The sequence below is a fragment of the Chinchilla lanigera genome, unplaced genomic scaffold, assembly GCF_000276665.1.
Source record: "Chinchilla lanigera isolate Chin_1 unplaced genomic scaffold, ChiLan1.0 scaffold00089, whole genome shotgun sequence".
Classification (NCBI taxonomy): domain Eukaryota; kingdom Metazoa; phylum Chordata; class Mammalia; order Rodentia; family Chinchillidae; genus Chinchilla; species Chinchilla lanigera.
The window spans coordinates 3,002,548-3,019,925 of NW_004955490.1; the positions used below are offsets into that span (position 1 = coordinate 3,002,548).

General features: G+C 37.5%; 1 protein-coding gene across 5 annotated transcripts in view; it reads left to right on the forward strand.

Moving 5' to 3' along the window:
• Amot (angiomotin) overlaps window positions 1–17,378 on the forward strand; it is a 76,643-nt gene that overhangs the window by 36,649 nt on the left and 22,616 nt on the right. For all 5 annotated transcript variants that reach the window (XM_013504541.1, XM_005404628.2, XM_013504539.1 and 2 more), the window contains one exon: window positions 9,857–10,002. In XM_013504541.1, coding sequence (XP_013359995.1) covers window positions 9,857–10,002 — 146 coding nt within the window. The remainder of the gene's footprint in view (window positions 1–9,856; window positions 10,003–17,378) is intronic.

Sequence of the window (17,378 nt, forward strand, 5' to 3'; positions counted from 1 at the left end):
GATCCATTTCGATTTAGTTCAGTGCATGGTGATAGACATTGGTCTAGTTTTAGTTTCAGCATGGAGAAAGCCAGTTTTTGTAGCACCATCTATTAAAGAGGCTATCTTTCTTCCATTGAACATGTTTGGCCCTTTTGTCAAAGATAAGGTGGCTGATTTGTTTCTGCATCTTCCAATCTATTCCATCGATCCTCAGGTCTGTTTTCTTGCCATACCCCATGCTGTTTTTATTACAGTAGCTCTGTAGTATAATTTCAAGTCAGGGATTGTTATGCCCCTGTCTTCCCTTTGTTGCCTAGAATTATTTTTGCTATTGTAGGTCTTTTCTGGTTCCAAATGAGTTTTAGGACTGTTTTCTCTAGTTCTGGGAGATATGCAAATGGTATTTTGATTGGGGTTGCATTTAATCTGTATAACAGTTTTGGAAGTATGGCCATTTTCACCACGTTGGGTCTTCCTACCCAAGAGCAAGGGATGTCCTTTCATTTTCTGACATCCTTTTTGATCTCCTATACTTAGAGTACTGCATTTTACAGTGTAGAGATCTTTAACATCCTTTATTAGATTAATTCCTATATCTTCTGTCTTTTTCAATGCTGTTGTGAAAGGTGTTGTTTCCCTAATTTCTCTCTTTGTGAGTTTCTTGCTTGTGTACAAGAATGTTTTTGATTTTGTTTTTGTTGTGGTTTTGTTTCGAGACAGAGTCTTACTATATTGTCCATGCTGGCATTGAATGTGCTGCGTAGCCCAGGCTGGCCTTGAATTCACAGTGATCCTCCTGCCTCATGCTCCTGAGTGCTAGGATTATAGGTGTGCACCACTATGCCTCACTCTGCTTTTGATTTTTGAGTATTGACTTTGTATCCAGCTGCATGATGAAATTTGGTTATTAAATCTAGAAGTCTTTTGGTGGAGTTTTTGGAATTTTTCTGAGTATCCTGTCATCTGCAAATAATGATAATTTAACTTCTTCCTTTCCTGTCCTTATTCCATTTATTTCTTTCTCTTGTTTAATTGATGTGTCCAGTGTGTCCCAAAATATTTGGAATATGAGTGGTGACAGTGGACATTCTTGTTTTGTTCCTGATTTTAGAGTGAAAGCTTTCAAGTTTTGTCCATTTTGTATGATGTTGGTTGTTGGTTTGTCATAGATGGTTTTTATCAGATTAAGATAAAGACCATCTATTCCAATTTTCTGTAGGGTTTTGATCATGAAAGGTGTTGGACTTTGTCAAAGGCTTTTTATGCATCTGTTGAGATGACCGTGTGATTGTTTTCCTTGGCTCTGTTGATATGGTATATTACATTTATTGATATGTGTGTGCTGGACCATCCTTGCATCCCTGGGATGAATCCTACTTAGTCATGGTACATAATTTTCTTGATGATTTATTGCATTTTGTTTGCTGGTATCTAATTCAGAATTTTTGCATTTGTGTTCATTAAGGAGATTGACTTATAGTTTTCTTTTTTATTTGAGTCTTTGTGTGGTTTTGGTATCAAGGTAATACTTGCTTCCAGGAATGTATTTGGGAGCACTGCCTCCCTTTTAGTTTCATTAAAGTGTTTGAGGAGTGATGGTACTGGATCTTCTGTAAATTTATTTTAGAATTCAGCAGTGCATCTATCAGGATCTAGGCTTTTCTTTATTGCTAAGTTTTTAATTATATTTTTGTCATTAACTAATATTAGGTTATTTGCAATTTTTATATCTTCTTGATTAACTTTGGTAATTCATATGTATCTAGGAATCTGTCCATTTCTTTGGTGTTTTCCATCTTATTAGAGTAAAGGTTCTGGAAGTAAATATTGATGATCATTTGGATTTCTGCTGGATCCATTGTGATTTTGTCCTTTTTGTTCTGAATTAAATGAATTCGAGTGTCTTCTTTCCTTTTTTTTTTTTTTTTTTTTGTCTTTTTGAGACAGGGTCTCACTGTGCAGTTCAGGCTGGTTTGAACTCACTTTGTAGCACAGGCTGGCCTTGAACTCACAACAATCCTCCTGCCTCAGCCTCCTGAGTGCTAGGATTACAGGTCTGTGCCACCATGCCCAGCTTCTTCCCTTTTGATAAGGTTGGGTGGTGGTTTATCAATTTTATTTAATCTTTCAAACAATCAACTCTTCATTATTTGTTTGGGGCCATACTATTTTCTTAGTCTGAGTAGAATTAATTTCTGCTCTGATCTTTATAATTTTCTCCCTTGTATGAGGTTTGGGCTTACTTGTTCTTTTTGTAGAAGTTCGAGGTTAAACAGTTGATTGTTTATTTGAGCTCATTTTGTTTTCCTGATATGAAAATTCACTGCTATGAATTTCCCCTCTTCAGACTGCTTTTATTTTTACCACATAAATTCCATTATGTTGTATCAACATCATCATTTCCTTGTAAATAGTGTTTAATTTCTTCTCTAGTTTCATCTGTGACACTTTTTTTGTTCAGTAGGATGTTATTTAATTTTTATATGCTTATAGAGTTTTTTGTTTGTTTCTTTGGCCATTGATTCCAATTTCATTGCACTTTGGTCTGATAATATGCATGGGATAATTTCAATTTCTTTGCCTTTACTTAAGCATGTTCTGTGTGCTAGTATGTGGTCTATTTTTGAGAACATCCCACACATAGCTGAGAAGAATATGTATTCTGATGTTGTGGAGTGGAGCACTCTGTAGATATCTACTGAGTTCATTTATTCACAAGTTTGGTTCAATTCTGATATTTCTTTGTTGATTTTTTTTATGGTTGATCCATCTATCTCTGACAGTGGGGTATTAAGATCCCCCATTACCATAGTGCTTATTTGATTTTTTATGTCCAATAATATTTGTTTTATATAGTTTGCATATATATTTATGATTGTTATCTCTTCATGATGAAGTTTTCCCTTAAAAAGTATGTAGTGACCTTTCTCTCTCTTTTGATCAATCTTGTCTTGAAGTTCACTTTGTCTGCAAATAGAATAGCTACCCCTGCTTTTTTTGAGTGTCATGTTGCATAAAGTATTGTTTTCCATTCTTTGACTTTTTCAGTCTATATATTTCCTTTTGAGTTAAATGTGTTTCTTTGATCCAGCATATTGTTCAATCATGTTTATTGATCCATTCTGCCAGTCTGTTTCTTTTGAATAGTGAATTGAGAGCATTCACATGTAAAGTTATAACTGATATGTATTGATTTGTCCTTGTTATTTTGTTTTTCTGTTATTGGTTCCCTGTTTTTCCCCTTCATTTAATTGTTTGTCTTCAGTGGTGGATTCTTTCTATTGGCATTTTTGGATTGTCATCTATTTTTGTCTGTTTCTAAAATGTCCTTCAGAATATTTTGGAAGGCTGGTTTTGTGGTCATGAATTTGTTCATTTGTTCTTTGTCACGGAGGTATCTTATTTCTCCATTGATTTTTAAAGATAGTTTTACAGTGTACGTCAGTCTGGGTTGAAAGTTGTTTTCTTTCAGGACTTGAAATAGTTCACTCCATGTTCTCCTTCACTTAATGGTTTGTGTTTAGAAGTCTGCTGTGATTCTGATTGGCTTTCCTTTATAGGTGAGTTTTTTTCTCCAACAATTTGTAATATTCTATTCTTGTGCTGAATTTCTAGAATCTTCCTTATTATATGTTTTGGTGTAAATTTATTTGGGTTGTGGATAATTGGAGTTCAATATGCCTCATTTATCTTTATTTCTAATTCTTTTTCCATGCTTTGAGAATTTTGTGCCATTACTTCTGTAAGCAGTTTTTTTATTTCATTTGTGCTAATGCCTCCTTTTTTAATTGACTGTGATTAATCTTATGTTGTTCATTTTTGTACCATCTTGCAGCTGTTGGATTGTTTTTTCATGGTCTCTTGCTGTTTTTAATAGATATTTCTTTTTGTGATTGCTAACCACAATTCTATCTTCTAAGTCTGATATTCTATCTTCACTTTCTTCAGCTGCTTTTGTAAACTTCCAATGGATTTTTAAATTTCCTAAATATCTATTTGAATCTGTTTCATAAATTCCATTTCTTTCTTATGTTAGTTATACATGGTTTCTATCATTTTCCTGTGCTCCTCTATTTTGTTTACCTATGTCTACTTTATTCTTTATCTCTTCTGGTCAATTTTGGTTTAAAATCTATTATCCCCACAAGTAGAATATCTACTCCTGCTTTTGGTACAGGGTCCTGTCACATGGAGTGCTGCTTTTGATCTTTTGACTTTCAGTTTATGAATTTGTTTTTTGGTTAAATGTGTTTCTTTTATACAAGATATTGTTGGACATTTTTCTTGATCTATTCTGCCAGATTGTTTTCTTTTGATTTTTGAATTAGGACCATTGACATTGCTGGCTATAATTGATATGTATTGATTTATGATTGTCACATTACTTTCCTGTTCTTTGTTTCCTTTCTTTTCCCTCTGTTTAATTGTGTGGTTTGCCTGGTGGATTCATTCCATTGGGATTCATGGAATTGTGTTCTTATAGAATATCTTTTAGAACTTTTTAGAATGCTGGTTTGGCGGTCATGAATTTCTTCAGGTGTTCTTTATCATGGAAATATCTCATTTCTCCATGAATTTTGAAAGATAGTTTTACAAGGCACATCAATCTATGTTGGAGGTTGTTTTCTTTTAGGGCTTGAAATACTCCAAGTGCTTCTTCACTTATGTGTTTGTGTTGAGAAGTCTGCTCTGATTATGGTGGGATTTCCTTTATTTGTGATTTGTGTCTTTTCTCTAACAGCTTTTAATATTCTGTTGTTGTGTTGAATTTGTGGAATATTGACTATTATATGCTTTGGTGTATTTTTTTTTCTAATCGTGGCTAATTGGAGTTCTGTATCTCTCACTTCTCTGTATGTATGTCAAATTCTTTTTCCATGCTTGGCAAATTTTCTGCCATGACTTCTGTGAACAGGTTTCTTATGTTGTTGTGCTCCCTTCTGATTTTTCATCTATTCCAACCAATCTTATGTTATTCTTTGCATCCCCTAGCAGCTATTGGATTGGTTTTTCATGGTCCGTTGGTATTTTTAAGAAGTCTTTTCTTTGATGATAACTAAACCTGTCATCTAGGTCTGATATTCTGTTGTCACATTGGTTGGTTCTGCTGCATATACTTTCAATAGAATGTTTAATCTCCTGGACATCTGTTTGAATCTGTTTTATGGAATCCAGTTCATTCCTATGTTGAACATTCATGGTTTCCATCACTTTCATAATTCCTCTATTTTTTTTTTATCTGTATCTACTTTAGATTCACTAACCATAGCAATCATTATGGTAATCATCTATTTAATTATGTGTGAGATTTTACTTGATTGTTGTTCTCCAGCCTCATTCATCTGTTCCATTCCTTCTGCTGCTATCATTTCAGAAAGTTTGGTTGGGTTGCTATTGATTTCTTCCACCTCAGTGCCCCTTAAATTTGCCTTTGGGGAGCTGGAGGTCTGGGTTTACATGCTAATTCCATGTCTTCTTATTTTCTATTTTTTGAAATTTCTTGTCTGCATTCATGCTAGTAAATTATTTATGGTATGTAGCTTTGCTGTAATTATTGAGATTTCCTTAGAAAATGACCATTTTCAGAGATATCTTCTTTGTGTAGCTGGCTTTTGGCTTTTGAGTCTGTCTCAAGACCCTGCCTCTTCAATTTTTTAAGGATGTAGAGTTGCTGCCCATTTGGTCTAGCACTCAGTTATTTGGTTTGGACTATAGTATTTTTTTTTAATTCCCCAACTATGTCAATATTGGCATATGAGGGAGAACAATTGATCACAGTAACTGTGTCACCTTGGCTGAAGGCATACAACCAGTAGTCACAATAGCATCAAGCACAGTGTGGAAAATTACACACTGTGGCAACTGTTAATTTGCCATCTTTCACCATAGGTACAAGATTTATGGTTACATAACAAAAATCTAAAATCAGAAAATTATATAAAGTATATAAAACCTTCATAGAGTGTTTTTACCCTCAGAGGAGAAAATTTAAATGTTATCAACATAAATAATAAGAAAATAAAAGAAGAGAGGAGATTGGAAGTGAGGCTGAAGGAGAAGGGCATATTACCCAAGCTTTGGGAAACTGATGAAGAAGACAGGAAGGAAAGGAAAAAGAAAAAAGCCAAAAAGAAGTACTAAACAAAACAAATCTAAAAACAGTGTTCATACTCATAAATACACAAAAGCAAGTAATCAAGAAAAAAACAAAAGCAAAGAAAAAGATTTCTCTGTGATTTCAAGCCTGTGGATACCATCTCAGTTCTATAGTTTGGTGGTGGTGTCCAATCATGGCATGTCTCTGCTGTCCCTGGTAAACAAAGGAGGCAGATAGAGGCCAAATCTGTGCTGGATCATCCCAGCAAGCCTGTAGTAAGATTAGGGTAGGGTGCTGGATAATCCCAGCAAGCCTGCAGTAGGATTAGTGTAGGTGATGATTTGGTCCTTTCTTCTCTACAGAAGTTCATGCTGATCCTGGCCTGTGGTTATGGGATTAGGGCTGGAGTTGTTCTGCCATCAACACTCTGGATGTCTCTTGCTTGCATGATGTTGGCTCCCTGACCCTGGATGTCTCCCATCATTTTCCTTCAGCTAGTCTCTGGGAGCCCAGAAAGGAAGGCAATTCATGGCTGTTCTGAGGCCTGGGTTCAGTTGGCCTCTTCCTAAAATGGTATCTGGCCAAGCACTCTCTCCAGGCAGTGTTTGAGGTGATGTCATTCACCAGCTATTGTAGCTCACAGCATCTACTACTCTGTTCCACTGGTGCATTTCTCTGTGGAGGTCTCTGGAGTCATCCCACTTCACTGTGCCTCTGTAGATTGGAGCCTCCTCTCTCATGCAGTAACCCAGGAATCAGGGAGAAAGTGCAGTTTGCCGCCTCTTTTTTCTGCATTGAAGTCTGTCTCTTCACTTTCCCTGTGGGCTCCAGTTCTTCCTTCAGATGCTTCCTGGCTCAAGGGGACCCACTAAGCACCTTTTTTTCTCCAAGTTGTTATATTCCACTTTCTGGATTCTGAATCTTGGAGAGGATGATTTGGTGCTATTTACCACTCTTGCTCATGTTTCTGAATTGGTAAATTGTGATTGTCTCTATCCACTGGTCTGTCTTTTCTTTTCCTTTTGGTTTTTAGAGATAGACTTTCTCTATATAGTTAACGTTAGTCTTGAACTCACAGTGTTCTTCCTGCTTCAGCCTCCCAAGTGCTGAAATTATAGGCATGTACCACTACAACTGTCTTACTGTTATGTCTTTGCAGGCTTGTTTTGTTAATTTAAAAAATCTGGTGCTGAGGACTGAATTCAGGACCTCATGCATGCTAGGCAAGCACTCTAGTACTGAGCTAAATCACTGATCCCTGTCTTTCCAGTTTAGAGGATAGAGGTTTGCTCTATAACCTCACTTCTTTTATGAATCAAGTAGAGTCATTAGTTTTTCAGTTTCTTCAGTACTTTGATTTTTGTTTAGTGTGGGGTGGTAACTTCTAATTTTTTTAGAGACCAGAAGAGAAACTAGATGTTCTCTTTTTCTATTTTAAAAGAAGGGAAATCAAGTCATAGCAATTGGATTTACTGATGTGTTCAGAGTTAAAGTAATTTAGGACAGGGACTAGAACCATGGTCTTAAGTTATTTAGAACAGATTCAAGACTGATATTTATTTAAACATCTTTTCATTACCAACACAAACACCATCTCATCTCTTAGTACAAATTTTGTCTTTTTGAGACAGGGTCTCACTATGCAATTCAGGCTGACCTTGAGCTCACTTTGTAGCCCAGGGTAGCCTTGAACTCACAACAATCCTCCTGCCTCAGCCTCCTGAGTGCTGGGATTACAGGCATGCGCCACCATGCCCAGCTCTTAGTACAAATTTTGGCAGATTATATATTCTTAGAAAAAATACTACTTCAATCAGATGTTCAGTTTTTTTTTTTTCTGCCACAGGGTCTTGCTATGTAGTTTAGGTTGGCTTTGAACTCACTATGTAGCCCAGGCTGACCTTGAACTAATAATGGCCTCCTCAGACTCCTGGGTGCTGGGATTACAGGTGTGTATTCCCACGCCCAGCTCAGGAGTTCAATTTTAGTTGAGTAATGTTTTGTAAAAAACTTGCTCAGGATTATTTTAATTTCCTCTGGTTCTGGGGCTCTTTCTACCACTCACTTCTAATATCTTTTATTTATCTTGCATAGTGAGAGTCCTCAGTGATTTACCTATTTCACCTTTTATACATATTACTGTGCCTCTCTTCACTGAATGTCCCTACTAGTTGAACTAACACAATTGACTTCTCTGGAGGGCCATCGTGAAAAACACACTTCTAAACCCAAGACCTAGCAATGGAATGTGTAAATGATCCTTGAGAATCACATCATTGAGATTCAGTGATAACCACTTCAGTTGTAATATTCAAATGTTCTGATCAGCTATAGTTACTGGAACAAGGTACAGCCACTATAAGAGGGCAGATTACAATAAGAGTATATCAAAGTATAAAATCTATTTAGAGATGACTTATAAATCTGCGTGAATTTGTTCAGATACTAATTTGTGACGGTGTTCCTTTATTCTCCTGAGAATTGTAGATTTGACTACTGTTTCATCCTTGTTTTCCTCCTGTACTGTTTATACCGAAGTCCTCATGATATAGGTGCTGCTTAACTGAGCTCTCTGCAAATCCCAAGCCAAAAAGAACATTACCTGCCCACCAAACTCTTCCATTTTGAAATAATAGACACTTACACATCATATTATACATGTATATAGGTTCACGTGTGTGTATATATGCAGGTTTGTAATAAATACATGTGTACATTTTAAGCATATGAAAATATTGGATTACTTTTTAAAAAGAATCTAAACTTTCAAACTATATTAAGCCTTTTTTTTTAGATAGGGTCTTGCTATGTAGTACAGGCAGGACTTGAACTTATTATATAGTCCAGGCTGGCCTCAAATTCATAGCAATCCTCCTGCCTCAGCCTCCTGAGCGCTGCGATTACAAGTGTGCACCACCATGCCTGGTTTATATTAGGCCTTATTCTTCTTTGAAGTTAGCAGAAAAGAATAATATCAAGTAGTAGATTATTTTCAGGTCAAATGGTTGCATGTACTTCTATGATCTTGATTTTTTTCCCTTTAATTCTGCCCTGTTCTTTCCGACAGTTCCGCCATACTCAGTCGCTCCTGCAGAGGAAAGAATACCGAAGACCATAACATGCCTTCCAGTTCTGTCTCACTTTCATTTTAAAGATACTGAGTTTCTAAGAGAAGCAGATTCTGAGACAAACTTTGTTATGTTAAGGGTAGTATTGAATTAGGCTTCCTTTGGAGAGGTCGTGTTATTGAATAGATTTAATCTCAGAAAATAATGTTAATGTGCAATGGTAGGATTCCAAGTTTTATTTATTTGATAAAGTATAATTTTAGGTCTATTTAATATATTGTCATAGGAAAAAAAACAAACAGGAAAAACAACAGGAAAAAAAATTTCCTCGGTTCAATTACTCTTTTGCCAATGCAAAAAAAATTTTGAAGGAATAACATTGACACAAGCTTACTTTCTCTTCTGATATGTGTGCATGGTATATCTCCTTTTTGTGCAGTACTTTACGCTTTTCATGATACTTTACATCTGTGTTTTTATTGTTTCTGTGCAACAACCAATAAGTTTTTAAGTAACTTTTTTTCAGAATTTACACAGTAAGCTAGCAGTAGAGAAAGTGGTAGAGTGTAACTCTTGGCTATCATGGTCCTTTTAGTTGTACACTAGAACAGTGGGCTCTTAAGTAATGGGTCTAATTTATCAGTTTTGCTCACATAAGGCTTTTGAGCCAGTTCCTGGATAGCAGTATTGATACTTCATGTCCTCACAGATAAAGAAAGCCAGCGAGAGAAGGAGAAGCTGGAAGCAGAGCTGGCCACTGCCCGTTCTACCAATGAGGACCAGAGGCGACACATTGAAATCCGAGACCAGGCCCTGAGCAACGCACAGGCCAAGGTGGTGAAGCTGGAGGAAGAGGTACAGTTTCCATGTGAACCAAGGGTAGCAGAGTGGGGTAAACAAGGCCAGTAGACCTCCTGCCATGATGAATTGGCAGTTAGCATAATCTTCCAAAGAGGTGGCACTGTCTTCTGGTTCTAGTTATAGCTGTGCTGATGTGAGTAGACTTTGATTTCTTTTCTCTTCTCTGTAAATTACTTTCTTTTGCTCTAGAATTGGATATCACTACAGCCAAAGGGCAATTTCCATTTGCTCATTTGTATAATAAGCTAATCACTCTTATACTCAAAGTTCTTCATGTATACCTAGCTCCCTACCTTGATAGATAGATAGATAGATAGATAGATAGATAGATAGATAGATAGATCCTAGTTCTTACAGAGATTTAAAACTTTATTTTGGAAGAACTATAAAGTGGTTCCAGATTTTAAAGTCACTCAATGATCTTGAAATTAGAACGACTGTTGTCTCTTCACACTTAGTGAGAAATCAGTCCCCTTATAGGTAATAACGCATGTTGATGACCATCCCTTGTGTTATTGGACTTGGCAGATTAGTTTGAGCATAGAAGCAGTCTTGGGAGATCTGGGATAGGATAAGACCCAGAGATACTTTGCAGTTTATGTCTAGAGAATTTACTGCGTAAGATAGCTACTGTGGTTTAGTGACTCGTGTTTAGAGTGTAATTATGTGATGTGAATAAATTGACAGTCATGTGTACAAGGATGGAGCTTTCCCTTGATAATGCAAAGGCTCCTAAACTGTGAAACGTATGATTGATATGCATCTGAATAGTCTCTATGTGCAAGCTACTGGATTGTAATAATAAACTCTGTTTAGGTAAAATAGAGGGAGCTTTCCTGCTAGATTATCATTAATTAATCTTGGATGTCAGTTGTCATTGTACAGGGATACAACTAACTCTTAAGATGCTTTATAGTTCCACAAATAAGTGTATTCCAGCCAAATGTTGATGCCAAAGTGTAATTCAGTTAATTTTTTAATATCTCACTAAATTCTTTTGGGTAATCTGAATTGTTTTTAGGGGAAATACAAGTTAAGAATTTCATAAATCTGAGACAAAATTAAAATGTTAGTGACTCTATTTTTCCCACCTTCATTCATTGCTTGCTTCCAGTCCTACAGTAAGAATGGTTGTATTTTCTGGATATCTTCTGATTTACAGATTTCTTCTGCTTTCCTTTTTTGGGTATTAAAATGTTTGTTGGAGTTGAGTTGTAGTTTCATACTTTACCAGGCCATAATGTCATCTAATTCCTGATGTCTTTTAGCCTGACTTGCTTAAGTGTTCAATTTAGGTTTCATGCTGGGTGCACACCTGTAATCCCAGCACTTGGGAGGCTGAGGCAGGAGGATCACTGTGAGTTCAAGGCCAGCCTGAGCTATGTAACGAGAACCTGCCTCAAAAAAATTTAAGTTTCATAAAATCAGGTTAATATCTTACTTTATTACTTACTTGTTTCATAAATATGAAGAGACAACAGTCGTTCTAAGTTGCTTCATGGAAAATGAGAGAGATTTATATTTGCCTGATGTCTAGGTCTAAGGAGCATAGCATACCCCTTGGGTTTTTGTTACACTTTGGGATATATTTCCTTTCTTCCTTCCCTTTTCTTTCTTTGCAAGGAAATTCCATAGTGAATCACACTCCAGGACAAGACTGTACTCTTTTAAAGAAGGGTGAACTGAGAGGTAGTAGCTTATTGGTCGTCACATAGCACTTCTTCAGTAGAACCAGGAATAAAACTGTTATCTTATGACTCTTCTTTCCCTAGACCCTGCTGCCTGTCTCCCAGTCTGAATCATCCCTTGGCTCAGCTCCCAAAAAGAAAATGTGGGTGCTTGTTAAGACTTAGCAACTATGGCTCCTTTTAAAATTACTTTTATCAAGAGATAAAAGTTGTACATCTTAATGGGGTACAGTGTGATCTTTTGATACATTCTGTACATTGCATATTGATTGACTGAGGATTATTAAGTTAGCCATTCATCCCAAATGTGTCATTTGACTGTGATGAGAACATTCAGAAATCCTCTCTTGTAGCTATTTTGAGTTACATAATACAGTATCATTAACTATACTCATCTTCTGTGGAAAGCAATACGAGAATTTAACTCCTTCTATCTTGCTGTGATTTTGTACCCATTACTCCCCCAACCCCCATAGCCTTCCATCCTCTGCACCTTTTTCATTGCTTTACACTTTAGGCCTCTCAAAAGACTATGAGCAGCCTCTCCAGACTGCTTTGAGATTGGGATATATTGACAGCCCTGCTGCCCCTCTGGGAAAGGTACCCATCCAGCTGGAAATAAGTGGGCACAAAGACTATCCCTTTCTTGGTTTGTAGCACCCAGAGACCCAGTGGTAACTGCTTGTTCATCATGGAAATAACCTATGTGTGGGAAGATGTTCACATGTCATTCCTGCTGGACAGCCTTTGTTCAAGTGGTTGCCTGAGCAGTATTTCCGGCTTCCAATTTCTAAGGCTTTGCTGGGCTTTTGTTCCAGAAATTTTTAGTAGTTTTTCAGAGGATTACCCCAAAGTGTGTACCTTCACTATTTAAAGAAATTATAAATACTGGCTAGGACTAATTGAATTGTATCTGGTGGCTAGATATCTCAAATAAACTCATTATTCTTAATTTCATCCAAGTACTCTCATATGGAGTCATTGTTGGGAAACTTAGTTTTGCTATTACTAAAGGAGATGGGACCTTTGACTGGGAGAGTGTCTTGGTTACTTTTCTCTCGTTGCTGGGACAAAATACCTCATGCCCAAAATTTAGAAGGAAAAGTTTATTTTGCTTACAGTCTGTGGAGGTTTCAGTCCATACTTGGCAGATTACAAGGCAGAGTGGCACATGGCAGAGGGCTACAGCTCATGGCGACAGAACACAGCAAAGCAACAAGCACACACAAGGGAGGAAATGGGCAGAGGCACCCTCTTCCTCTCCTTTACATATGCAAACTATCCACCCCAGGGCGGGTGTAGCTCTCACACCCATAATCAATCAAACTCTGAAAGCCTGCCCCATGGCCACATGAGGCTTTGGGGGGACACCCAGACACAAACCATAACAGAGAGTAAGCCTACAGCCCTCTCTCTAAACCAGTGAAGTCTTAGAGGCCATGTAACATCTTCTAGACTCTGAAGTTGGATTGCTTCCATCATGTATAAAGCCTCACAAGATCATGTCTAAGGAAAAATAAGCTGGTTCTTTGGTTTTTTTCTGCCTTGTTTTAGTAACTGGGCAGAGCTGGACTTGATCCTAGGTATTGTTCGCCCTCTCCCCCCAATACTATTGAAAGGAAAACGTCCCTTTCTCTCATCCTTGAACAGGAATTTCTAAGTAAAGTTTTACTGTTCTCCTGTGACACAGTCTATGCTAGGCTTCAGTCATTCTGAGGTAGAATTTCTAAGTTGCAGCATTGACAGCTTTGGAGCAGATCTGTAAGGGATGTTCATTATGGTTTCTTCACAAAATCAGTGAACATTTCTAACCCAAGAAGAGTGGTGGAGATGGTTCAGGGAAGGCCATGTTTTTGTTTGATGTTTTTGGCTTTGTTTTGAGACAGGATCTGGCTGTGTAGCTCAGGGTGCCTTCATGGTACACTTGCTATCCAGTCTAGACTGGGCTCAAACATGCAATACTCTTGCTTCAGTTTCATGAGTGCTAGGACTATAGGGATACAGTACCATGCCCGAGTTAACAAAGGCTGTGTTTGAAGAGAGATAGATTATGCTAGATGACCTACCTGTGTCTCATGTTATCACGTACGTTAGTTGTGGTTCACTAATCAACCACAAACTTTTTTTTCAGGCCTTCAAAGTTCTAGTGAAAACCTCTTAGTCTGCTTAATAAATCATAATTAGGACAACCTTCTCAGAATAGATCTTTTGTGGGAGGAGTGTTTTCTCAGTTCTCAAATTCCAGGGTCACTCAGCTAACTAGTTTTCATTAAATCAAGATGATCAAGGAAGGAATAGCTGCATTCCCTAAAATTCATTCCATCTTCTTAATCCCATTAAGTCTCTTGCCTAGGGTTCTTTACAATCACTATGTTCTAAACTCCACACAGAAACGTTGCCTCAGACACACAGAAAACTTTCTCCTGAAATCACTGCTTCCATCCTCTTCCAAGTTCAATACAGATTCTTTCAAATGGGCCCTGCTTTGCTGATGTCCAAGGGGGTATCTTGCTTGGGAGGCAATAGACCTGTTTCCTTTGTGAGTCACTGTCATCCAGTCCTTGACATCGGTCTACAGCCTGTGTAACAGGCAGCCAAATGAAGAGGTAAATGGTGCCTTTCCGTTCTTGCCCTTATCTTTCGGGACACGTAGGTCCTATTGAAGTGGAGGCTCATTAAACTTCAAATCAAAAGAGCTCTGTGTTCTACAACAACCACGGTATTCTCTCATCAAAGAGAACCTTCCCACCCCCCTACCAATTTAACCTCACTGGAGAGTTTCCACAGATGCCTGGCATATCCTCTCAAAGGGCTCAAGGCAGCCCAGGCTTCTGGCTGGCTGCTGTTTTAGGAGAATCCAGAGTTGAAGCCATCTCTTGGGTAACTGTATTTCAGGGATGGTGGGAAAAGGACCTTGACAAGATCAAAGAGGGAAGATGCTGCGGGTGGGCTGCTTACTGAGCAGAGCGCATAAGAAGGGAGAAAGCAGAGCATGGGAGGGCTGGCAAAAGACCCAGTAAGCCTTGTTCTTTGGTTTTAGTCTAGAGCAAAAGCCTTGGAGATTCACAGAGAGACCCAGTTATTAAGCATTTCTGAACTGTAGTGTGTGGTGATCATTTTAGACATTATATCAGTAGCTTTTGTTGCTACACCTAGTATATTTTCTGAAGTCCTATTTCTACCCCACCCAGTTCTCCAAATCTAACTTTACCTCATTTTACTCCATTTCCACTAGTCCTCATAAAAACTGATGTTTTTCTATTTTCTAGATCCTTTGTTACTTACTTTTTTCTTAGTTTTTAAAAGTTTCTACTATGATACCTATCCACCAAGTACTATAACAAATCTTCCTTCTTCACAGTACTGGAGGAACATATTCTAGGCATAGACACTTACATTTCTAATATTCAAAAAATAGTTTTCAAACAATAGGATTCTGCTGGTGAAGGTAAAACTTACACAGTTGTGATAGATTATCAGTTTGGATGGGAGATCCAAGAGTGAACTGTGTGTGCAGTTAGAGCGTTGATAGGATTCAGACATCTTGCCGGGTGTTCTCCTAATGAATTGTTGATTTGTTTGAAAGGCATTTCATTGAAAGGTGCCATTTCTTATATTCCTGGAAGTGCATTTTCTTTATAGCAGGTATTGCTGTACCCAGTATATTAAAAAAAAAAAAACAAACAAAACTACAGTCCCAACTCAAGTAAAGAAAGTGATTTCTCTGAGCTCATTTTTTTCAGATTTTCCTAGACTTTTTGCTGTTTGAATTCCAGCCTTGTAAATTTTTCTTTAGTCTTCTTTACAACATGAACTCGGTTCTGTAAGTAGCAAGTGTTTAGGGGTGGCTTTTAACTCTTCAGTTCTTTTAATATCCACAAGTGGACCATAGCTTCTTGGCAGCTAGCTCATGCCAGGGTACTATTACAAAATTGCTTTAGTGTGAACTCTTACTTGGAGCCAGGGTTTCCCGGGTAAGATTCTAAGTCAGATCAAACTCAAATCACCAAAGGCTCCTGGAGCAACTTAGAAGTAGTTATATGAAAGAGAAGAGCAAAGAAACTACACTTTAGTTGTGAAATTTGTGAAACGGCATTTCGAGATGTGAACAATAGAAGTGAAGAGGCAAATCAGAAGTAATGAAGACACTGGCTTAGTTCTGTATTATTGGCTTCAATGTTCTTTAGCTGATGAAGTGTTTGTATAGATTGGTGACCAACCAGCTAGTATTAATAATTTGCCCCATCTACCTAACTTTCTGTGTTTATTAATCTTTAAAAATATTTAAATTTCTATCATTATATTTTTCTGGAAACCGGGTTATCTTTAGACAGATTAAAAAATTAAAGTGCAAATAGATTAGTCAATACAGTTAGTGATAAATCTAGGAGAAACTCAATATATCTCACCCTGTTCTTGGTCCACCAGTCACAAGGGTGGGAAGGTTAATGATTAAGCAACTTCCTTGCAAATGGCTGAAGCAAATGGTTAGCTTTAGGAGCTCTACAAGTAATTTTGTATCTAAGCATCTTTTAAAAAATAAGTTTGAAAGACACCCACAGTTGTTGGAAGGGGGAAAGAGATGCCCTCACGTGGTATTCATTTGCAGGGATCAGATTTTCCTGAGTCAGAAGGGGGTTAAAGGATCTGTCAAATGCTTAGGAATAGGTTCAAGTTATGGCAGAAATGCAATGGAAATATGTGGCTGATTGACCTTGTTTGCCTTATCCTTTAATAGATTGCCTTCCTGCTGCTATTCTTTTTCCTCATTTTGTGATTCCCACTTGAAAGCTTATCTCTGAAAAGGAATGATTTGAAACCCTTACTTTGACTTGGTCAAGCAAGGTAAATACATTTAGGAAGGTGTCTGTGTATTGCTTTTATATTTTCAGTGTTGCAGTAGAACTATAATACACTCACTTTTGTTCTTGTATGTGACGGTTATTTAATGTTAATTGGTCATCAAGAAAGTAGTGACCAGTGGATTAGAACTAAAATCCAACACAGCTACCAAGAAAAATAGTAGTGCCCTGCTCTTAAGAGTTTAAAGGATGTTGGCCCTACAGTGGAATATGGTATGAAGAAGATATCCAGTGGTGCTAAATGTTAAGCTTGTTTCTGAACTCTGAAATTATTGATATTCAGGACTGGATAAATCTTTGGTGCTGGTGGAAGGCAGGAGCTATCCTATATATTATGGTATATATAGCAGCATGACTGGTGTCTGTTTACCAGATCCAACCCACTCCTGTCACAACTAAAATGTCTCTACACATTGCTAAATGTCCCCTGGGGGTGAATCACCCCTAGTTGAAAATCACTGGTATATAGGCAAAAAAATAAACTGTCATATATTAGACCTTTGAGGTACAGTATGGAGTGGAGTGGGGTAGGGGAGAAAGTGGATCTAAAAATCAAGATAAAGAGTAAAGATGGTTTAAAGAACCACATTGACAGAACATGAAGAAAGCAAGGGAAAGGAGTCTTCAACAAGTTTTTCAAAATTGACAGTTGGTTAAAAAATAAAGATCTTAAATGAATGGAATGATTGCCTCCATTCATGTAATATCCAGGTGAAGATTGGTTGAAATGCTGGATTTTTTACTTGGCTTCTTCTAGGGACTGGCCATGGGTCTCAGTCAGAAACCTAGAGTGACTAACCTGCTTTTCTGAAAACTCATT